This window comes from Medicago truncatula, chromosome 7 (genome assembly GCF_003473485.1).
Source record: "Medicago truncatula cultivar Jemalong A17 chromosome 7, MtrunA17r5.0-ANR, whole genome shotgun sequence".
Lineage (NCBI taxonomy): Eukaryota > Viridiplantae > Streptophyta > Magnoliopsida > Fabales > Fabaceae > Medicago > Medicago truncatula.
In genome coordinates, this window is record NC_053048.1 from 26,926,014 (window position 1) to 26,951,860 (window position 25,847).

The window sequence follows — 25,847 nt, forward strand, 5'->3', positions numbered from 1 at the left end:
GAACCGGCCTTGTCTGCGTCACAAAAACATTGGTGAAGCTCTTGAAGGGATTTTCTATGGGCGTGGTCAATTAGTCAATACAAATATCAACTTGATTTGATGAGCATTGATATATCATTTAAGCACAATTGTCATTTTTTTCTAAAGATTTATTTAAGACAGAAAACAAAAACATTAGGAAATAGAAAAGAATTGAGCATTGGTGAGCATCCGTGACCATTGATATATATGTGTGTGTATGTGTGATTTTTAGAAATGACGACGATTTAAAGAAGAAATATTTTTGTGTTGTGGACCTAGCCTGTTTACTCTGTTATTTCCCGTCCATTTTTAGTTCAACTCAGCATGCTAACTGTTGCTTGTTTCCTTCCTCTTATGGTAGTCGTTATCTCTAAAATTGAATTGAAACTTATATGGTTTCGTAGTACATAATGACTCATTTAAACTTATATGGTTTTGTAGTACATAATGACTCATTTAAACTTAAAGCAGCTTAGCCTATAGAATCAAAAGGCAGATCAAGTCTATCTTATATCTGATATAGATACATTTATTGCAAGTAGAAATTCACTATAATCAAATCACAAGTAGAAAACCACAAGTTAGAAAGAAAATGTGTAGTGTAGTCGATATCTAAGTGTTTAGTTTTCTCATAGAATGCTTTTCTGTTGCAGTCTCCTGAGCTATGAAGCACTAATATAGATATGTATCATGTCTGACATTAATTCTACACCGACACATATGATTACATTTCATTTTGTCATCTTATCAAATTATTATCACTTGTCTGTGTCGTGCCTAGCGTCAATGTCGGAGTTTGCGATTCATTATTGTGGAGTATTCTATCTTTGGAAAGGAAAACACAACAATGACTTGCTTCTTTGTTTTACATTAGACAATGGAGAAGAAAAACATGCTAGCATATATTTAGGTTTTAATGGAAACTCATTAACCATGAAATATGACACTACAAAAAAGGGGCTGGGAGTTTTAGCTTCTCATACTGAATGTGGTTAATTACAAATAATTCCTCAAAAGTTCTCCATCAGGTTAAAAAAGGGAATGATATAAATTTTCAGATGAGACGCTATCTATATTGATTAGGATATGGAACATGAATCAAACTGTAAATGGCTGCATTGAATTGCTACAAGACAAAATATATCAAACTAATCAAAGGTATGAAAATACTATATAAAAGATCTAATATAAATTCATCATATCTAATTTGCATGGGAGAAATTGAAAGCCTCACAATTGAAAACCATAATCCAATATGCCATTAGTAAATGAAAACAAATATACGGAAAAAAAAACACATATATCAATTCCAATTGTTAAGGTAGGTCTTATATTGCTACAATACATACACTGTAATTGGTTATTCTACATTTTAATGTTAAGTCAGTTATATTTCTCAGGGTACAGATTGTGAAGGGGTGAAAGAGCTAATTATCAACATCGATTACAATACTCAACTTCAAAATATTTTAGATGATTTCTTGATATTAAATCAAGTTTCATTTGAGAAATTTGAAGTTCAGTGTGGTGATCTTGTTCGAAAAGCAAATGAATGTGAGAAGCAGCTGGTTGAGATGGAGACTGAGTGTCATGTTGTGGTGGAAGAAAATGCTCAAGTGAGGAGTGTTGGTCTCTACCTGAAGTCTCCACCAACGGGGTTGAAAGAAACCATTCCTTTTCAAAGGTATATCTATTCTTCGTTATGGTGGGATAGCTCTAATGCCAAAAGTCTAGCAGTTGGATCATGGGAGCATCTGCTACTTTGTATGAAGTTCATGGAATTCCTACCAAAGAAGAGGAATACGAAAGATGACATATTATTTCTTTCATATCTGCCACCCTAACAGTGTTTGAGGCGTCAAGCTTAATGACGTAAAAGAAAGCGCTTGATGGGAGGCAACCCATTATATTTTCTAATTTTTTTATTTGGCTGGTATTTCTTTTCAAAAATAAAATAAAATATGTGTGACTGCTGCTAGTGTTATGAATTCTATACCCCATGTTTTGTAATTGCATTTGCACTTGTTTATTATTAATGAATTTGCATTGTCTTGAATTTTACCAGTCTAGTTGCATTTTTTCATCAATGGTGTATCAAAAGTTCAAGGAGGTAGAGCTTGCATGAGGTTCCGTTGGTGAAGTGTACGGCAGTGTGAATTTTTAGGTAACCACAACTTTCATAAACCTCAGCTAGTAAGTTCCAAAGCAAAATCTTTGTTTTTTAATTTTCACAAATATGAGTGTTCCATGCTGATACTATTTCTGGGACTTGCGAATTTTCTTTATGTCAATTGGTTACATTGCTTACACACTAAGGCAAAGTGCTTGTACTTGAGCTTTCGAAGCCTACCTGTTGCATTGAATATTTCCATTTTTAAGCCAACTTTGAGCAAAATAGGTTAGACCTCGTTGTTTCGGTAGCAAACCATATTACAAGCCTAGAGACCTTAAGATTATTAACCCAAGTTTCTTTGGAGTTAGGCATTGTTATCTATTTCTAAAAGTCTAAGTTTTGGGGTTGCTCATGGGATAGCAACATTTTAAGTTTGGGGTGAGGGGATATAGAGAACATGAGTAAATAGATCACATTGTCTCTATTTAAAAATGAAAAGAAAATATATATAAAGAACAAAAAATTCAATCAAGTTGATACAAAAAAAAAAAAAATCAACCAGCTCAAAAAAAAAATGTGTGTATATAGTTATGAAATGAATTAAGACAAAGACTTGTTAATTGAGTGATCCAGAATTTCTGTTGTGTTCTCTAGTTCTCAAATTTGAGCAAATCATTTCGGGTTGTGGTGTTCCAATTGCCAAAGTAAGGAGGAAATGTTTAACTCCAATTTGTTATTTTAAGCCTACTTTCCAAATAATCCCATCTGTGACCTTAGCCCCGTTACACTTTGGAAGTCCTTAAAAGTGTGTATTGCAATGTAACTTTGATTGATGTTTAGAAGCTTTTCAAGTGTTGGTAATATAGTGATTAGTATGTCGACTTGTGTACCCTTTTATCCATGATATTGCGTGAAGTTGTTGAATGGATGTTCTGGCAAGCAAGTTAGCCCACTAACACTTACAAGAAGATGAACTTTAGATATTACCATTGTTGAGATATTACCATTGTTGAGGTAAATGCTATTTTACTATTACCATTGTTGAGATCTGGAGAGAAGGTGGGAGACCATCAAAACTCTTATCCAGTTACCAATTTCATGTAATGAATCTTTCTTTCATATTAGTTATTTGTGCTTTAGCCATGAGTAGCTAAATCTATTGTGATTAGGTCAAGAGATGATTTTGTTCTAGCTCAGTACAATGTAACCTGTAACTCTTAATCTTTATGAATGTCATTCTAGTTTATTCAATATAAATTACTCTTAATGCATTTATGATTCTGACCCAATATAACTGATTCTAGGGCATTTATGATTCTAGGACTTAAAACCTTTGATGATTATAGGTTCACCTAAGGGATTAGGGAATTATAATCAGAAAAGAGGGCTTAGGATCAAGGGATTCACCTAAGCTATTTTGTTAATATGTCGTAAACTTTATAGCATTCGTAGACTTAAGAAACAGTTTGCTAATGAGTGATGAGCAGATGAATCGAATGACCTAGTCATTTCTCTATATTATTTCTAAAACCAACTTTACTTTATGCATTTTATTTACAACTGCAAATCAAACCAATTGCCTCAGTGCAGCCCTCTATTTTACCCACATCCTTAATAATAATGTTACTACCGAGTAGAAATTGAAACAGTCTCTGTGGATACGAATGTTATAAATTTTATTACTTCGATATAAGTTAGTACACTTGTTAATTTATATCAAGTTTTTGACTTTATAAGCATTACCATCAACAATAAATATAGAGTATGGAGGTTCAAGATTAGGATCATTAGAATGTGGAGATTGCCAAACTTTAAAGAGACCAAGTTGATTTAATCGATTTGATTTTCATGGATGAAAAAGTATGCATCGATTTTTTTTTTCTTTATTAACATTTACAAACTAACATGATTTTACATAATTTAAAGTTATTTTTATATGATCATTGATCTTTACCGTTTTTATTTGTTATGTTTTACTGTTGTTTTTAGAAAAGCTCTATGTATAGTTATTCACATTTTTTGTTGACTTTTGTTGCTTCTAATATTCTAGGGGACCAAAATTCAATGCATTGAGTGAAGTGATAAATTTGCAAAATATCAATATATGTTGGTTGAGGGAATGTGTAACGAAATAACAAATATCTCCGTTTCAAAGAACAATTATAAATTTAAACCAACTTGCCATGATTATTGACTATTTTTTAAGGATGTGACACTGTGGAGCCTTTTGATGCACTCAGTTGTTCCTTTTATGCATTTCAATTCACATCATATGATGAAATTTTTAAAGTTAAGAATGAAGATTCACATCATATTGCAGAGGAAGGGAAAAACTCAAGTGCACACTATGGGGAGAATATGTAAATCAACTTATTGGCTTTATGTTTGAAAATTCACATGTCCCAGTTATTTTGATATTGCAATTGGCTAAGTTTAAATTATATAGAGGTATTTTTCTTAAGAAATTCTTACCTATTTTAAATTCAAATTTATTTTTTTACTTATATCAAATAAATCGATCATATTCTAACTATTAAACAAGTTATTGTCATATATCTTTAACACATTATTTTATCGATAAAATTATTATACCTATTAATATATTATTTTATTTTATTTATACAGAATATAAATATTATTTTCTGTTAGTATAAGTCGAATCTTGATATTTAGGTGCAAAACTAAAGTTGATAATTTTTTTAGGGATAAAGTCTATATTTATTGGTTAAAGGATTTTAGCCATTAATATGGTATGTAGTTTAATGATTTTTATTTTATAAATTTAAATTATTTCAATATGATATACTTAACCCGGGCAATGTCGGGTATCTAAACTAGTATATATATAAAGTAAAAAAAGTTATGCCACGTGTCACTTCCACGTGTATTCCTAATATTGTTATTATTCTTTTTTATATTTTAAGACTACATATAAATATCTCCACTAAACTTTAGATCTTATCCACAAATTTTTTTTTTAGTCAAACAACAAAAGTAGTATACGAAACCATGAAAATACATGCTTGGTCACATTCATTTGAAAACTTTATCATGTGCGCGTAAATATTATGAGTGGCAATGGACTTTGGCAAGATCAAAGGTTCCAAATTGTTTATATAATTATAAGTGTTGTTGGAACCCCAAAGATTATCTTTTAAGGTGAATATTGGGTGGTGGTTTTCGGTGCTAAATTTTTCCAAATTTTTGGCTAGGAATTTTATAGGTGTTATGTGTATGAGGACACTGTTGTATTCTCTCTTTCGGTAAGCCAATTGCGTGTCTTGTGCAGGCTATGCGTTAAAAAATATTTGTCTATTAAAAAAAAAAAATCATGTGCGCGAAAATGAATCTCCTTTGAACTAGGTATGTCTGTGAGAAATATATCCCTCATAGAACACATACAAACATTTAAAAAAAAACGGTGGAAAGAGAAAATATTTAAATGATAATAGTATATTTTATTTGTAATGTAATATTTATTTTTAAAATATTTAATATATATATATATATATATATATATATTCTACGGTACACCCGCAAATTAAGGTGTACCGGTACTCCTACTTCAAAAATCTTTAAATTAACTATTATTTTTATGGAATAAAGAGCTATTTGTTGATATTTATATTTTAAAAAATGTCATTTTATAAGAAAAAAACGTCATTTCATTGTTTATAAAAATAATATTAATTTTTTTACATTTTATCATAAAAAATAATCAAAATTCTCTATTATAATTACTAAAAACTCAGAAAAATTAAATTTTCTTTTGTCGACGTTTTTGGTTAATAAGATTTAATTATTATAATTATAGATGATAGAAAACAATTTTTCTCTTCAAAAAATAACACATTTAATTATTAATTTGTTGATTGGGTGTACCAATACACTCAAATTTTTGTGTTTGTGTTTGACCAAACATAATTTTTTTGGTTTTTTAAGGAGCAATTGTTTTTCTTATTTGTATCCTCTCCAACCATTTCTATCATGTCGTTTATTCTGCCATAATCTAAACCATTCATTCACCTCTCTCTCTCTCTCTCTCTCTCTCTCTCTCTCTCTCTCTCTCTCTCTCTCTCTCTCTCTCTCTCTCTCTCTCTCTCTCTCTCTCTCTCTCTCTCTCTCTCTCTCTCTCTCTCTCTCTCTCTCTCTCTCTCTCTCTCTCTCTCTCTCTCTCTCTCTCTCTCTCTCTCTCTCTCTCTCTCTCTCTCTCTCTCTCTCTCTCTCTCTCTCTCTCTCTCTCTCTCTCTCTCTCTCTCTCTCTCTCTCTCTCTCTCTCTCTCTCTCTCTCTCTCTCTCTCTCTCTCTCTCTCTCTCTCTCTCAACCATTGGATCAAAAAAGAAGAGTTAGGTTTACCAAAATAATAATAATAATTGCTTCCTTTTACTAAGAATAAAAAGTAATAATAATTTTCCTTGTTTCCTTTTACCAAAAATAAAAAATAATGATAATTTTCCTTCTTTCGTTACTTTTTTGTTTGACTGAAATAAATAAAAAGTGTTGACCAAAAATCAATAACTAAATAAATAGAAAATGCTAAGAAGTGTCCTTTTAACCTTCAGCATTTCTTCCTCCAAAAAACTAAAAGTTAAAATTTGAAACAATACCACAACAAATGCATAACCTCACTCCAACTCAGTCACGGCATTCTCATAACGGCATACCATCGCCGAAATTCATTCTCGACGAACACGTCATTGATATTCGTTCATTGCTTCCCGTCAAATCACTCATTTGATTTAGGTGCTTAAGTAAGTCATATGACTCTCTCATCTCTATTCGATTTAGGGGCTGATAGTATGAACGAGTGATCCTATCAATTGATGAAAAAACGAAAATTAAGATTCATTATATATCTTCAAACTTATATTAACTCTATTTACATCTTAAGGATGTTGCTGATAGTATGAATGAGTGATCCCATAACCAACCACATTTAGAGCTTGGTTCTTTATCAAGAATTGAAGTATAAAGATAGTTTTGAAAATTAATATATATTGAATATTCTTGTTGCGATTGGGTTTAGATCTAGTGCATCCATGTTGATTAGGGAAGCAAGAATTATTACTCATTATTTATGTGTACTGGTTAATGGTATTGCTATAGAATCTAATCTTTAATAACACAGCCCACATTTTACCTATGATGTAGGTTTGTATTCATGATAGCACGGTTAAAAGTTGTTCCAGAACACATCAATGTTGTCAGCTCGTCGTTCGTATGGTGTGACCTTCCAGTGGCTGCGGTTTGCGTTGGTGCTTGGTAATTTTGTGTTTTATTCTCTGTTGCAGATTTAGGTTCGGTTCTAAATCTCTCATCTCAGCAAACCTAGATTAATGAACATTTATTTTGTGTTTGGATTTGTTTCCTTGTCGTTTTCTTTTGTTTCTGTTTTTTAATGTTTCGTTGTTATTGCTAGTGCAGAGTTGTTGTATCTTTCCGAGCTTTCTTGGGTACCTCTTGTTTGTACTTTGAATGAGCTGTTATGTATATCAGATTATATTAACATTTGATCAAGTTCTTCCTACCTAGAATAACTTAAGTTAAAGTTTTTATCAAGATAACGAATTTGGACAGTTTTTAGTTTCCCTGCTTATCGATTACTCTCATTTCTGCAGACCTAAATAGGCTTGTTTTCCTTCAGGGAATTCAAAATGAAATTATAGTTTGATGCATTTAATTGTTGAATTTCCATATGTCTTATGCATTGTTTGTTTATCAACCAGATAGATGCAGACATGTCAATACACTCCCTATCACACCTTAAAACCATCAATGCTCATAGAACATTTAAAAAATAAGTTGCTTTGATGGGTTATATTCTAAGCTCTGACAGATCTAGAGATTAAATTTCTAAGACTGCAACTAGGGATGGCAATGGGTACCCATTTGACAGGGTACCATAGTGCTCATCCCCGTACTCGCGTTTTAAAAAAATCCCCATACCCGAGCCCATACCCTCGTGGGCAATAAGATTGGAGCCCTTCCCCATACCCGATGGGTATCTAAGTGCCCGTACCCGAACCCATTACCCGCACTTTCACAACAAAAAGATAATAAATAATAAAAAATATCTTAAAATACGATATGAAATATTCTAAATCAACATATCAAATTTTACACATCATATTATTTAGCCAAATAAAAGCATTTAAAATATAAAAAAATAAGTGCATATTACAATAAATATCAAATACTTTAGATTAATTAACTAAATTTAATATAAATAAAATTATTGGTATAGTATATATAATGTGCGGGCAGGGGGCGGGGTGGGTGCTAGAGTGTCCGTACCCGCACCCATACCCGTTCAAATTTGTGGGTAATTACCCGTGCCCATGCCCATACCCAACAATGCGGGTATTTATCTGCCCATCATGGGTATTTTTTGCGGGTGCCCACTGGGCTTGGGTCCAATTGCCATCCCTAACTGCAACAATCAAAATGCGCTCTACATTGCAACTAATATTATTTAAATGTTCTATGAGCGAATGAAACACTTAGATATCAACTGCGATGTAGTTCGTGAGGTGTGATAAATTTATCTACTCTTCATATATATAAATACATTATCACACCTTAAACCATGTTACATAACTTTTGATATAGGTTAGTGAATACTTTAGTTGTCAACAAAAGTAGTTGTTATTAAGATGGCTAACAACAGCAAAGAGCAGGTCATCTTCTCAGTGTTACAACATTTGGGTGATGCAGGTGTAAAGGAAATGGTACACACGTATGTGTCTCTTTCTTCTAACTTCGACAATTCTTATATTTAATTTTTACTGTCATATATGATTATGTTTTTTTTTTTCTTTCTGAAAAAACTAAAACAATTTGAAAGAAAAGGAACTGACACTAATACAAGAGTCAATATTATCATTTGTTTAACATTGAATTGCATTTGCACTTCATTCTTTTGTTAATTTACAGGCTTTAGCGTGAAAGCGGGTTGTATTTTGACATGGAACATTTTGAGAACATGATACTCAGGAAAGTGGGATGAAGCTGAGAACTATCTATCAGGATTCACAAAAGTTGAAGACAACGATCACTAAATCAAAATATATTTTGAGCATAGAAAACAAAAATATCTTGAGGCATAAAATTCTTAAATACCTCAAGATATTTTTGTTTTCTAAGCTCAAAATATATTTTGATTGAGTGATCGTTGTCTTCAACTTTTGTGAATCCTGATAGATATTTCTCAGTTTCATCCCACTTCCCTTTGAGTTTCATATCCTCAATAATGTTCCATATCAAAATACAACCCCGTTCACGCTCAAGCCTGTAAATTAACATAAGAATGAAGTGCAAATGCAATTCAACGTTAAACGAATAACAATGTCGACTAATGTTGTATTAGTGTTATTTCATTTTTTTTCAAATCATTTTAGTTTTTTCAAAAACGAAAAAAAAACATAATTATATATGACAGTAAAAATTAAATATAAGAATTGTCGGGGTTAGAAGAAAGAGACACATACGTGTGTACCGTTTCCTTTACACCTGCATCACCCAAATAATGTAACACTGAGAAGATGACCTGCTCTTTGCCGTTGTTAGAAATCTTGATAATAACTACTTTTGTTGAGAACTAAAGTACTCACTAACCAATAACAAAAGTTATGTAACATGGTTTAAGGTGTGATAGTGTATTTATATATATGAAGAGTAAAAAAAATTATCACACCTCACAAACTACATCACAGTTGATATCTAAGTGTTTAATTTGCTAATAGAACGTTTAAATAATATTGGTTCCTATGTATAGCGCACTTTGATTGTTGCAATCTTAGAAATTTAATCTCTAGATCTGTCAGAGCTTAGAATATAATCCATCAATGCAACTTATTATATCTCTGAGTAAGAGAAAAACAAATCAGTGAGCTACTTAGATTTTCATTAAACAGATGTATGACCAAATGAAGCAAGGATTCAGGAGAACCGGCCTTGTCTGCGTCACAAAAACATCGGTGAAGCTCTTGAAGGGATTTTCTATGGGCGTGGTCAATTAGTCAATACCAATATCAACTTGATTTGATGAGCATTGATATATCATTTAAGCACAATTGTCATTTTTTTCTAAAGATTTATTTAAGACAGAAAACAAAAACATTAGGAAATAGAAAAGAATTGAGCATTGGTGAGCATCCGTGACCATTGATATATGTGTGTGTGTGTGATTTTTAGAAATGACGACGATTTAAAGAAGAAATATTTTTGTGTTGTGGACCTAGCCTGTTTACTCTGTTATTTCCCGTCCATTTTTAGTTCAACTCAGCATGCTAACTGTTGCTTGTTTCCTTCCTCTTATGGACTATATAACAAGATTGCTATAACATGAATCAAACTGTAAATGGCTGCATTGAATTGCTACAAAACAAAATATATCAAACTAATCAAAGGCATGAAAATACTATATAAAAGATCTAATATAAATTCATCATATCTAATTTGCATGGGAGAAATTGAAAGCCTCGCAATTGAAAACCATAATCCAATATGCCATTAGTAAATGAAAACAAATATACGGAAAAAAAAACCCATATATCAATTCCAATTGTTAAGGTAGGTCTTATATTGCTACAATACATACACTGTAATTGGTTATTCTACATTTTAATGTTAAGTCAGTTATATTTCTCATTTGCAATTGCTAAGGAATGTTTTTTGTGGCTCTTGTGACTTATTAAATGTATTTTTCCCCTGATATAAATCCTTTTCATGATTTAATTGCTTGGTACATGATGACAGAGCAACATATGATATTTTAGCTATGTTTTTAATACTTTTTCTTTGCATTTGAAGACAATTAAGATGAGAATTAGAGGAGTTGTCAATGGTTTCAGAAACATATTGTTTTGTTTTCACTTGAGTCATAGGTGTTTTGAGTGTTTTGTAGTGAGGACTATGTAAATTTTCAAATCAAGACATCAAGTGAAGGATCAAAGATGAAGAATTGAAGATCAAGGGTTCTTAGAAGGTTGTTGAAGACAATACAAAGTGAAAAAAAATCATTTTAAGTTCATAAGAGTATTCAAATGGAAGAATGATATAAGATGGGAAGAAAACACCTAGGAGGGGCTGCCCTGGGCTCCCCTACACCTACCCCATGCGCCTGGGACAACAGTGACTACAGCCTCGATGCCCCTCCGCCTGGCCCCTACACCCAGAAGAGGGTAAAAACTGTTGTTTGCTTGTTTTCCAAGATGGATCAACGAATAAAGCTCAGTTTTCTTCTCTTAATCCCTAAGTACGTAACTTCATGAGCAAGGGTAAAACATTGCACACTTTTTTATGGACTTAGAAAAATTGTCGGTTCAGATCAAGGGTAAAACATCAGAGATTCATGGCGGAATTTCTCCTCTTTTTTTTCTTTCCAGGGTATGTTTTTCTATTGTTTTGTTATGATGTATGTTGCCATGAGCAACTAAACTTCTTGATTAGGGTTTCACAATGAGCCGCTTCTTATTTGTTGGAATTTATTAATAAATTTTTCTTTCAATTTATGCTTTTGATTATGTTGAGATTTAAATTAGATTATGCACGTTCTTAATGCGTCGACACTTGGTTAACTATGAGAGTAACCTTGTTGATTGATCCATAGGATTATAGCAGACACCGACAACTCGAAATTGTATCACTTTATTGGCTTTTCTAATCAATTCGTCTTCTAGAGGTTAGGAAGTTAAGATTTGAGTCGTCTTCGTCCTTACTCCGCTCTTAAGTAAAATGTAGTACACTACTCCGGTGGATCCTACACGAGTTATCTAAAGAGCCTATTGTGTGTTTGACCATCGTGACACATTAAATAAGTGATACACTGCATAAGTTGTTTTATTTCTGAAAAGATAATTCCAATAAAGATGAAGGGGGATTCATAGGGAGGGTTTCATTTCTAATCAAAGTGTTCGGGTTTCATTTCAATAATCTCAGTCATGAGTATCTCTCCAAAGTTACAGCTGCCACGCCCCTCGCGACGGTAATCCTCCTTGAAGAACTTATTTTCGAAATGCTTTCCTTCCTTCCAGTTAAATCTCTTATGCCAGTGAAGTACGTGAGTAAGTTATGGAAAACAATGATCTCTGATCCTATCTTTATCAAAATTTACTTTAACCATTCTGCTCAAAACTGTCATCTTGCACTGTTTATCAGTTGTACTACATTTTCTGATTTTTGTGCCGTCCCCATCTCGTTGAATGGTTTTCTCGACAAACCATTGAAGTGGATCTTGTAGAACAATCAAACTCTAAGCACAAGTATATCACTCAAATGTTGAGAATGATTCTTATTCAATATGAAAGTTAACAAAGGCTAAATAGCTACAAGGAAAGAAATAAACTGCAACCCACGTTTTACAATCCTAGAACGTGGAAGTGGCTAAATAATAGCAACAACTATAACTGATGCAAATCAACATCTGTCACTCCTAATAATTAGGATTATTGACTCAGTAAAATAAAGACCAACAAACTAGACTAAAACTACTCCAATAACCAGCAATTAGACCGCACTTACTCAACATTTCCTCCCCTAAACTGAAACTTCTAATACTAATCAGTTTACATCTGTTGCTGGTCGAACTCCAAGTAACCCGCGAAGCCTTTCAAATACTTCTAATTTCAATGGCTTTGTCATGATATCAGCTATCTGCTCATCAGTTTTGCAGTGCTTCAGCTCCAGCTCACCATCTTTAATTAGATCACGCAAGAAGTGGAACCTCACATCGATGTGTTTGCTTCTTCCGTGCATACTTACAGTGAGAATATTGTAATATACTTACAGTGAGAATGACCAATCTGGTTTAGCATTCTTTTCATCCATATGCCTTGACATGCACAAGCAGCAGCTGCAATAAATTCTGAATCGGTTGTGGACAATGATACAACAGGCTGCTTCCTTGAACTCCAACACACAGCTCCATTAGAAAATAAAAATGCATACCCTGATGTGCTCCTTCTGTCATCTATATCACTCGCGTAATCACTGTCAGTGTAGGCTAGCAGCTCATTCTTGACTCCTCTCTTGTAGAACACCCCCATCTCTCTATGGTTCCTTTTAAATAACGAAGCACCCTTTTTGCCGCCAGCATGTGTGCTTCCTTAGGCTTCGCCATATACCTACTTATGAGACATACAACATACATCATATATGGTCGGGTGGCTGTCAAATACATGAGGCTTCCAACCATTTGCTTAAACAACGTTGCATCCACGTCTGCACCTCCACATTCTTTTGTTAGCTTAGTACCTGGAACAATAGGATTCTTCACCGAATTGCAATTTTTCATTCCAAACCTATCAAGGACTTCTTGAGCATACTTCCTTTGGCACATATGAATCCCTTCAGAACTTTGTTGTATTTCAACACCTAGAAATTATTTCATTTTTCCTAGGTCTGTCATGTCAAACTCTAATTTCATAGAGCTTTTGAACTTCTCACAAATGCCAATATCATTCCCTGTAAATATCAAGTCATCAACATAGAGACTAATAATAAGAATTTTAGCTCCTTCAATCTTGACAAATAGAGTAGGCTCATAGTTGCATCTTTCAAACCCTTCTTTAATAAAGTATCCTTCAATCCTGCTATACCAGGCCCTAGGTGCCTGTTTTAATCCATATAAAGCCTTCTTAAGTTTGTAAACTTTGTCTTCCTTCCCTTCTTGCACATACCCCATCGGTTGTTCAATAAATACAGCTTCATTTAGTTTACCGTGCAAGAATGCACTCTTTACATCCAACTGAAACACTGTCCATCCCTTTTATGCAGCCAAAGCCAAAACAACGTGAATGTTATCCCATCGTGCCACCGGAGCAAATACTTCATTATAGTCTACCCCGTATTTTTGGGCATAGCCTTTCACCACCAAGCGTGCTTTATATTTATCAATCTCCCCGCTTTCATTCAGTTTGGTCTTATATACCCATTTGACACCAAGTTTTTTTGCTCCATGTGGTAAGCTCACCAACTCCCATGTGTCGTTTTTCTCTATGGCTTCAATCTCTAAATCCATCGCATTCTTCCACTTTTCACTCTTTGCAGCCTCTTCATAATAAATTGGATCTTGTGACATAAAGAAAGCTAAATCTTGCACATTCTCCTCCTCGGACAATTCTTCTCCAGTTACATAATCTTCCATCCATATTGGTGCACTTCTAATTCTTTCTCTGTTTGAGTGCAGATTATTTACTTCAGGTGAGGTTGATTCACTTCCTTCATTTGAGGCACTTGAGGCTGATGCTTCATCTTCTTGTTCTTCCTCAACATTTTCAGTTTCACCAATGTCACTAAATTCCTGATTTATATCTCCCGAATCAAACTTTACCTCTTCATTACTCTTCCCCCAATTCCAGCTCTCATTTTCTTCAAATACCACATCTCTGCTTGTCACTACAACCTTAGCAATGGGATCAAAAAGTCTATAAGCCTTAGACTCATTACTTACACCTAGAAGCACACATTTGTAACTTTTGTCATCCAACTTCAATCTTTTTCTATCCGGTATATGCACATGGCCAATGCACCCAAAAACCCTGAAGTGCTCTACATTAGGCTTGATTCCACTCCAACATTCTTCAGGTGTTTTACCTTTCACAGCTGAAGTAGGGCTCCTATTTAACACATGCACAGTCCATTGAGCAGCTTCTGCCCAAAAAGTCTTCGGCATGTGTTTCTCTGTAAGTAAACATCGGACCATATTCATGATGGTTCGATTCTTCCGCTCTACCACTCCGTTCTGTTGTGGCATGTACGCTACTGTAAGTTGCCTTTTGATACCATGAGCCCTGAAGAAATCATTAAACTCATGTGAATTGAATTCACCGCCCCGATCAGTTCTTAAGCAACATATACTACTTCCTGTCTCTTTTTCAACAAGGCTCTTAAAATTCTTGAACATTGAAAATGTTTCACCTTTTTCAGCTAGGAAATAAATCCAAATTTTCCTGCTAAAATCATCAATAAAGCTTAAAATGTACCTCTTGTTGCTATTCGACATTGGTGTTATAGGACCACAAATATCAGAGTGTATCAGTTGAAGTCTTTGAGACGCTCTCCATTGGTTGATCTTTGGTATTGCTTCTCGGTGTTGCTTTCCCACATTGCAAATAGTGCACACCTTATTTGCAGCTTTGAATTGAGGCAAGCCTTTAACAAGTTGTTTAGACTGCAACATTCTAAGACTTTGATTGTTCAGATGCCCATATCGCTTGTGCCAAAGATCAGTGATGTCTTCGGAAGTTGCTTGAAAACAGGTTGGAGACTGTGGTAAAAAAGCAAGTAATGCAAACATTCGGTTTGCTGATATTTGAGTGTGCATTATCAGTCCCCTTCTCGCATGATAAATTTTGCAAGCTCCGTCTTGAATCAAAATAGCCAATCCCTTTTCTTGTAATTGGCCAATACTTAGTAAATTATTCTTGAGTTCAGGAATATAAAATACATCTGTTACTACCTGAGTTACTCCTTCAACCTCGAGCTTGATATTTCCTTTTCCCATCACCGGCATTTCGAATCATTTCCCAGCTTCACCGAGTGTCTGAATTCCTCATCCAAACTCACAAACCATTGCTTGTCACCTGTCATGTGATTAGAGCAGCCCAAGTCAAGAAACCACACTCCTTCCCTCTTTGCTTTGTTCAGTTCAACATAAGACATCAAAAGAAGCTCCTCTTCTTCATCTAGCTCTGCATAATTTGCAGCATTTCCACCACTAGGGCATTCATATTGATAGTGCCCTAACTTATGACATCTATAACATTCAACAGCAGCTTTGTTGAATCCTTGTCTGCCTCTTCCTCGACCCCTTCCTCTGAAAGCTCCTCGTCCCCTACCTCTGCCGCCTGAGTTGTCTTCATAGGAGACTTTGAGTGCTTGTTCTTCAGCTGCATGACCTCTCATTCTCTGTTCATGTACCAACAGACTGCTTTGTAACTCATCGATTGTCAAGGTGTCCAAATCATTAGATTCTTCCACTGAACAAACAACATAATCAAATTTAGCCGTCATAGAACGCAGGATCTTCTCAACAACAGTGATTTGATCCATCTTTTCACCGTGCATCTTCATTTTGTTTGCAATTGTTAGAGTACGAGCAAAGTACTCATCCACTCCTTCTCCTTCCTTCATCTGCAAAATCTCAAACTCCTTCCTTAGTGCTTGTAGTTGAGCTCTTCTCACTTTGGTTGTTCCCTGATACTTTTGTTTCATAGAATCCCAAATATGTTTTGCAGTATCCTTCACAAGAATTGTCTCCAATATTGTTCGGTCTATAGCCTGAAACAAATAATTCTTCACCTTCAAATCTTTTAACTTTTGATCCTCAATCTGCTTGCGTTGGGCCTCTGTCGGTACTGAACCACTTGGAAGTGAAGTAATGCCAGTCTCCACTAAGCCCCAATACTCCTTCGAACGCAGAAAGTTTTCCATCAACAAGGACCAATGGTCGTAGTAACCATCAAATTTTGGAATTGCAGGTTGAACAAAACTACCTTCTGTAGTCATCTCTCACTTTTTTTCTCTCTCCTTTTTTTTTCTCTCACACAATCAGGGCCCCAATAAGGAGCTCTGATACCAGATGTCGAACAATCAAACTCTAAGCACAAGTATATCTCTCAAATGTTGAGAATGATTCTTATTCAATATGAAAGTTAACAAAGGCTAAATAGCTACAAGGAAAGAAATAAACTGCAACCCACGTTTTACAATCCTAGAACGTGGAAGTGGCTAAATAATAGCAACAACTATAACTGATGCAAATCAACATCTGTCACTCCTAATAATTAGGATTATTGACTCAGTAAAATAAAGACCAACAAATTAGACTAAAACTACTCCAATAACCAGCAATTAGACCCCACTTACTTAACATTTCCCTCTCTGATGATCCTTACTACCAATTGAAAGACAAGGACTGATTTTGGGTTATTGCTTCATGCAATGGGTTGCTTAGTTTGTTTGGTTACTCTGACAATAGTGATTCTCGAGATATCTGGCTCCGTCTCTGGAACCCAGCCACATGAACAATTTCTAAAAAACTATTGTATTTTAAATATTTTGACATGTTTTACCCAGGCTCTTTATTTAGACATCATGTCCCTAAAAATTTCAAGTTCACGTTTGGTTATGATAATTCAATAGACATTTATAAATCAGTGGTGTTATGTGATGATGAAGATATAACTACTGTCAAAGTTTTGTCTATAGGTGATAATGTTTGGAGAGAGCTTCAAAGTCTCCCCATGGTTCTTTTAAACTATACTCATCCTAATGAGACATACACAATGTTGCTTCCACCTCAAGGTTTTGATTACAGAACTCATTTTTTTGACCCTACTCTATGTGTACTGTTGGATTGCCTTTGCTTTTCTCATCATTTCGAGGGACTTTATTTAATTATTTTGCAGATGAAAGATTTTGGAGTTGAGAATACTTGGACTCAATTTATTAAAAATCTTGAAAACATACATAATGACTTTGTTGATGCGAGTTGCTTGCAGCCAATGTGTATTTCGAAAGATGGTGATACATTGGTATTGACAAACCGTAAACAAACACAAGTAGTTCTCTATAACTTGATAGATAACAAAGTAGAGAGAACTAGAATTAATGATATTTCTTGGTTCATCCATGTCAAGGATTATGTTGAAAGCTTGGTTTGATAACCTTAAAAGTAAGTTCTGTTTGCTATTTTTAAGAGTTTTACTATTGCTTAATGAAATGAATTTGTGTGCTCTTATATTTAATTTAAGCTAGAAAATGTATTTTCTGATGGTGATTCTTCCAACACGAAATTGATTCCTTAAAAACACTTTGATCAAAAATCAAGTATGAAATAGTCGATTTGGGAGAATAATACATTATTAAAATTTTGAAAGCAAGGAAGATTTCCTTAAAAGATAATAGAAAGATAGATGAAAGCCAGAAATTGTATAATTTGCAAGCAACATATCAGTACATTAAAACATTAATTTTTATATTTATAGATCTATAGATGAGAAATGGAAAAACATGATGATATTATGTTTTCAAACTTGTATATACAAGTTGTATTTGTTTTGTTTACTTTAAAATTTTATGGATAATACGTTAAATAAATTCAGTGATCTTATTTGAATGTTCAGTGCTTTATTATATATATATATATATATATATATATATATATATATATATGCCTAATTTAAGCAAGACTTTTTTTGCAGATTAAGCAAAGTATATCCAGGTTGGTTAAGGATCCAGAGAATTATTCTATGACGTGACGGTTGAAAGTTTTTTTGCAGCACAATTCAACCCGAATTAGCTCCTCTCAAAGCATCTCAATCAGATTTATATGCATTTAGTCTCTTTTTATGATTGTTTTTCTCTTCTGAATCAGTTGTGGTTGATTGTATCGCTTCTAGGGCATGCTTGTCAATGCAGATTTTGTCCTTCTTTTCTGTTACTGATTTTTCTTAAAATGTTTATTCAGTACTATTCGTCCCATTCAGTAGTTTTTATAGCACTTGATATGGTTTCTTCTTCTGTTAACAAAGGTGCAAGGTTTCTACTTTTGTTAACAAATGTGGAGGAATATCAATACCATTCACTTTTATTGAATTTTTATTTGAATTGTAAAAGAAAACAATAAACAGATAGTTGATTGTAAATAAGATAACCAATAACTTCAATCATTAAATTTCAATACTTCTTTAGGTACAAGATTTAATGGATAGGCAATAGGACATGATACTGGCTCATTGTATAATAGCAATAAAATAATACAAAAGTGCATCAAGCAGCAAGTTTCTATTGTTTTATCCAAGAAAGATTTGTTTGCCTTCGTATATATGTAATGAGAAATGATATTTGTATTTGTGACAACATTCTCTCTCATATTCACGTTGTGTTTTACTTTTTCTCTCTAGTGCTTTAGTTTTCGTGTCAATAACTACTTTTTTTTTTGGAAATCTATGGTTGTCTCATAAGTTGTTAAGTAAATGGTTGTTCAAATAACACTTCTCATGTTTAATTCCTTACTATATCATTTCTTATCTAAAATAGGCAACGTGCTCCACTAAAGGACGAATCATTCGGAAAACCCGAGTTTGATTCTTAGGTTAAACAATTTTTGGTTAGGCTATACTTACCTGATGGTCAAACTATGGATTATCAAGGTCTCTTTCCCTTAGCAACAAGGTTTACAAAAAAAAAAAAAAAAAGGCAGTATAAAGATGGAACAAGGGTTTCTCTCATTCTTTGAATCCATTAATTCCCAAATAGGGTTCGATTAGGATTTTCTGTCATTCTCTGCATCCATTCATTCCCAGAATATCCCGTAATAAACTACAACAAATCGCAGATGAATCACAATACATATGGGCCTCGCCCCTTAATATGATCACACATTACATATCTCACTTACTTATTATGTTACATGCTAGCACTTACTTTGCGTCAGGTACACCTCCTCCTGTTGGAGGAGGAGCATACGACCAAAAGTTCAACTTAAATTTGAAAATAAATATTATAACAATAAAACTTTTAAAAAAATTATAAGAAAAAAAATGTTCAACTAAAATAGATAGTTATAGTTTTCAAATTCCATGTAACTGTGGTGTAGATTAGTTGGAATTTAAATTTAAAATGCAAAAAGAGTTGAGTTGATAATGTAAACTAGGAATTTTATACCCCTTTAAATATAGTTAAACTTCGATTTGAGTGTCCTCGTGAGCTTAGTTCAGTTGGTTTAGACAATGCATAATATATTCAAGGTTCAGGATTCAAACCCCGGACACTACCAAAAAAAAAAAACTTCGATTTGAGTAGTAATTTTCAAACAATGATAGAATTGAGGAGTAAGATATTATTTTCAAATAGATAAATTCCAGTTACACTAATGAGTAGTATTTTTTTGGTGGTGAAATGTGAGTATTATTAGTTACCAAAAAATAAAAAAAAGGGAAATGTGAGTATTATTAATGGATGTGCATGGGTCTTAAATTTTAGTTTAATTTCAAAAATACTTATGAGTTATCCAAATCCTATTTTTGTATCCATCTTAGCTTCACGATCCGAACATACTTATTTCACTTCTTTTTATCTACAATTGGGTTTTAGCTTAAGATCGCAGAATTAGCTTCAGAACAACGGCACCACGCCTTGCTCTGATGAAAACAAAGACACAGAAGCCGCGGCGTTGCAGCCGTCAATCCAATCCAGCTCCGTCCGTATTTCTCCCGGACGAGCTTATCACCGAAATTCTATCCTGTCTTAGGGTAAAGTTTCTCATGAAGATGAAGTGTGTATGTAAGTCTTGGAAAACCCTTATCTCCGATTCTAAATTCGTCAAAATACACCTTAATAGATCATTTGCATGGAACCCATATTTCTCACTAGTCATGTACAACAGACCCACCGAAACCGATGTTTTCAGTTTCATACCCTTCTCCGTTAGCAGTTTATTCGAAAACCGTTATATCACTCCTCCTAAAGATCCTTACTATGAGTTGAATGATAAGGATTGTCGTAAATTTATTGGTTCCTGCAATGGATTGGTTTGCTTGCTTGGTTATTCTCTCGCCGATCATAGTGCAGTTATGTGGTTTCGTTTTTGGAACCCTGCCACCAGGAAAATTTCTGATAAATTAGGATATTTGCATGATGACAATTATAGACGGAACTCTTGGATGTTTGTGTTTTGTTTTGATAATTCAACCGACACATATAAGGTTGTGGCCTTGAATTGTGAAGATGTTTTCAAAAAACCTGAGGTTAAAATGAGCATTTTTAGTTTGGGTGATAATGTTTGGAGAAGTATTCAATGTTTAACTAATTGTGTTGGCGCCCTCTCTTTATCTCCTTATTCAAGTGTCTATGGTGGTGTACATTTCAGTTGCACCGTTAATTGGTCGGCCCCCTCTCTATGGACTCCTAATTGTGTTTTTAAAACTGTGATTGTTTCCCTTGATCTAGGTACTGAGACATACACAAAGTTGATGCCCCCTCCAAGTTGTGAGAAGGTGTCATGTGCATATGCAAGTGTTTGTGTGTTGATGAACTCCTTTTGTTTTTATCATAACACGATCAACGGAACCAATTTTGTTATATGGAAGATGACAAAATTTGGGGATGACAAGTCTTGGATTCCATTCCTTAAATTTAACCACCATAATCTTGGAGTGAATTATGAAATTAGATTTGCTGAGTTAATCCCATTGCATCTTTTTGAAAATGGCGATACACTTTTATTTTCAAACAGTCTACAAGACCGAGCAATTCTCTATAATTGGAGAAATAATATAGTATTGAAACCTAAAGTTAAAAATAAGGGAAGCGGGTTCTCTATCAAGGGTTATGTTGAAAGTTTGGTTTCAACTTGTTGAAAACGTAAGTTATTTGCTAGCGTATACTTGTCAATATGGTTAATGAACAAAATATCTGATATCGAAATATATTGAAATATTGTTCGTAGTCTGATCACACCCTTGCAAGAGCTATTTTATTTCTAAATTTGATAATGATATGTTGCAATTAAATTTAATTCCGTATAACACAACACTTGTGTCACCTGTTGAATAGACTTGTATTATTGCATCATGATAGAAGCTAATGTCTTTTAAGTTTTGTGTAAGGAATATTGCTGCACTTTAGAGAAATAGGCATTAACTTTTCTTTTGCGTCTTTGTTTTGTTTATGTGTTTTGGTTTTTCACTCTTGTCTAACTTGAGTCCTCTTTGAAATATAGACAACAACATCAACTTGGAGCGAATTCGACGTTATTGATGATAAGTGTCAGAACGGAAGGATGAAAGAAGATTATTGAAGTTAACTTCTCTTCAGCTAAAGTATTTGCTTAATGGCCCTCTCGAGTACTATTTCTAGGATTATGTGGAAACAATTGTAGCAACTTAATTATTGTTTTATAATTCTACCGATGTTTATTTTATCTTTGAAAAAAACATACTCTATTTTTCTTAACTTTGCAGTTTAATATTATATTCTTCATGTTTCGTTAGGATTTATTTCTCTTTCCAGATGAAATCATTGAACTAAACACAGATTTGTAATTAATTTAGACGCATCTTTCTTTGTCTAGATATTGTTGTCAAGTAGATGTCGATAATAATGTGATCAAGTGTTTCAATGAATTCTTGTGAAAACTAGTTCTGAGCATGTTTAATAGCAAGTTAAAAATGTATAACCATAATTGAGTTGAAGAACTTGGTGTACTATTGCTTTCAATTTCACTATCTTAGACAGTGTTGACTCGACAGTTGATCTCTTAAACTTTATAGACCAAATTCACATAAGCATGATTTCCACTCTCTATACTGTCTGTACTAGTCAAATTGAAAGCTTAATATCAGACTAATTTAATTCATGTTGTGAGAATATTTTGGTTCGAGTCTAATTTTATGAGGTTAAGGTTTATGACTGAGCATTGATTAGTTGGATAAATACACGATTTATGATAGAACATTTTGCCTTTAGATTTGCCTTATTTGATTAGTCGGAACAAGTAAGGAACCAATAAAGACATTATCACATCCTGGTAGTGATGCAATCCAATAGATTTTCCTTATTTGATGTTAGATTGTGTGTCACGACTCACGATACTAGCTCCGAGTATGCAAAAAAAAAAAAAAACATCTTAACGAGCTGCTAATATCCATTGTTTTTGTCTTTTGGTGTCTTGGAGACTGCTGAAATTGATGAGGAGGTGGAGCAGAGGAAGCTCCTCCATATCCAAAATAAATTGATGACTGAAATTATCATATGAGGTAAAGGTTAAACGAAAATGGTTTATGACTAAGCATCGGTGAGTTGGATAAAAACAAGGTTTATGATAGAACATTTTGCCTTTGTTTGATGATAATAGAAGACTAATTTATTTCATGTTGGTAAACAAGTAAGCGATTCTTACCTTTTTAATGTGGCGTGAAGCGTAAGTGTCGGAACAGGCATAAGAAAGCAATAAAGATATCATCACATTCTGGTATGCAATCCATCAGATTTCCGTTAATTGATGTCAAGATTCACGAAACTAGCTCCGAGTATGGAAGAAAAAAAAATGCATCTTAACGAGCTGGTAATGTCTGTTGTTTTTGCCTTTCGGTGTCTTGGAGGCTGCTGAAATTGATCAGGAGGATGAGCAGAGGAAGCTCCACCATATCCGAAATAAATTGAGGTCTAAAATTATCATATGTCGAATTTAGAGATTGAATACCATGACTATTGCAGCTAGCATAACACTGATCAAATTGTTGTAGTCCATATTTTTTAGGGTAAATACATTTTTTCGTCCCTGTAATATTAACGAATTCCGGTTTTAGTCCCTGTAAATAAAAAATTTAGATTTTGTCGCTGTAATTTCAGATTCTTCCACTTTTGGTCCCTCATTCCACCACGTAAGCAGAATCTGCATACATGGCACGTAAAATGAGGGACCAAAAGTGGAGGAATCTGAAATTACAAGGACCAAAAGCGGGAGGAATCTGAAATTACAGGGACGTAATTTATGCAAATTCTGTTGACTTGATCAAAGGAGGGACCAAAAGTGGAAGAATCTGAAATTACAGTGACAAAATCTAAATCTTTTTTTTTACAGGTACTAAACCGGAATTCCCTAATATTACAGGGACGAAAAGAGGTATTTACCCTATTTTTTATACAAATATAATACAAGGGAGCAATACACTATTGTCTCTTTGAATAAAGCTATTGGTGAATTAAACAAACTGTTCAATTTTATCTGCGTTGAGAACTTCATTCTCTATTTTTGGTTACCGTTCAATTCTTTTGTTTTATTTTGTATCTTTTTTTTTTAAACTAGGGACTAATTTGTCCCCTTAAAATTATTTTAATTTCACATTGACACTTTTTTTTTTTTTTTTTGAAGGAGTTTCACATTGACACTTAACTAACACTTTTAAACGCCATATAGGTAAACCAATAGTACAAATTGTAGGTTCAATGATAGAAACTGGTTCAGAGACGAAATTGTCTTCGTTTAATTTTTTAAAAGACCAATTCAGATTTGTTTTATTTGTCGATGACTAATTTAGGCCCTAACCCTACACATTTGTGAGAGACCCAAATGAATCTTGACGCATAACAATAATATACCTGCAATTTCTTGGTTCATGGAGATATTGCCACAAATTACTATGATTACGTTACGGCGTTGCAATTGAATATATTCATGCCATGTGAGTCTCCTTCATACATATAAGTAAAGAAGAGTTTTGTGTTTGTTTACCTTGAGTCGCATAATGTCTCCTTCACTATAATTTATGAAACTCGTGTTCCTTGCTTCTCAAATTAATAAGGAAATCATTGTTATATCTTTTCATTGGTGTATAGAGAATGGTGAAACATGTATATAAATTCAATTTGGACTATTCAACAATAATATATTATTACACCTATGTATAATTTAAAGCATAGTTTTTGGTTCGATGGAGACAAAAGCATCTTTTTTCGTCTATAAAATGCAGCACGAGAGAAACGATTTCATGCAACACGAATCCTGAAGCTCGTAAAAAACAATCAATTGTAGCTGCTTCTTTGGTGATATCAAACAATGGCTAATGCAAAACTAGCTCCTTTGGCTGTCTTCTTGCTTGTCACATTTTGTATGTATTTTAACCATCTTTGTCCGCAATATATAACATGCACTGCGAATTACATGTTTACGAATTCATGAGAAATACCACTTTTTTGTTTCTAAAACTGGTCACTAATTTTATTTTTATCTCATAATGGCTTTTACAGTAATGATCTCAATGAAGAAGGTAGAAGCACAAAGCTGTGGTGGTGCTTGTGCAGTATTTGACAGTAACCCAAAATGTGGTAGTAGCAAATGCAAATGTGTATACAGTATTATTCCTTTTATAGCTGGTCATTGTGATGTACGAAGTTCTACAGATGTGGAGACGGATGAGGAACATCCTAACTTATGTAGGTCACATGTTGAATGCACGGAGAAGGGAATTGGAAGCTTCTGCGCTCGTTATCTTGATCCTGATAATCAATTTGGCTGGTGTTTTGCGTCTTACTCCGAGGCGGAAGAATACTTCAAGATTGCCTCAAAGTATAAGTTCACAAAAGAATTCTTGAAGTTGCCTATCACCGCATAATATTTATGGCCAAAAAAACCTATGATATAGGGCATGGTATCATGTTTGTACTGCTTTAAATAAACCGTCTTTGTTTCCAACTAAAAATTGGATTTCTTAGATATCTTTCTGAATTCCAATAAATCATGTTTGTTCATGGGTATGGATATTTAATATATGTTGTTATTTTGCAGGCACTCATTTTCTAATTCTTCGTAAATTTTAAAAAATCACTTTCATATAGAGTGAAACATGGAAACAGTGTTATAAACTGTATTAGAATGAGAAGAATTGAAATTGGGAACAAGGAAATTTTGTTATTAATTAAAGTTGTAAAAGGTAAGAAAAACTCAAGAAAGTCATAAGGTGATTTTAAAAAAATGTAATATGTCTTAGATACTCACTTCATTACATAATACATGTCGCATCGACAACTTCGTACTTATCATTGTACTATTTTGATCATTGTGCTAAAAGTTATTTCGTCCATCCATATTTTTCTCCAACCTTATATATTTTCCGATTTTTGAACCTTGAGTGGACATGTGTGGCGATCCACTTGTGACGAAAGGGCAAATATTGGCAAGTGCACCAGATTGTGACTAGTGATATA

The 25,847-nt window shown here is 33.7% G+C and overlaps 2 protein-coding genes across 2 annotated transcripts; both read left to right on the forward strand.

Annotated features, from left to right (window-relative positions):
* The first annotated feature begins 20,515 nt into the window (after positions 1-20,515).
* LOC25498388 (F-box/kelch-repeat protein At3g23880) lies at positions 20,516-21,499 on the forward strand. The gene has a single exon (XM_013593294.2). It carries the CDS (start codon positions 20,516-20,518, stop codon positions 21,497-21,499), a length of 984 nt encoding a protein of 327 aa, XP_013448748.2.
* Positions 21,500-24,609: 3,110 nt separating this feature from the next.
* LOC25498390 (albumin-1 B) lies at positions 24,610-25,431 on the forward strand. The gene is made up of 2 exons (XM_013593296.3): positions 24,610-24,751; positions 24,891-25,431. Exons 1-2 carry the CDS (start codon positions 24,700-24,702, stop codon positions 25,253-25,255), a joined length of 417 nt encoding a protein of 138 aa, XP_013448750.1. The 5' UTR covers positions 24,610-24,699; the 3' UTR covers positions 25,256-25,431.
* Positions 25,432-25,847: the final 416 nt, after the last annotated feature.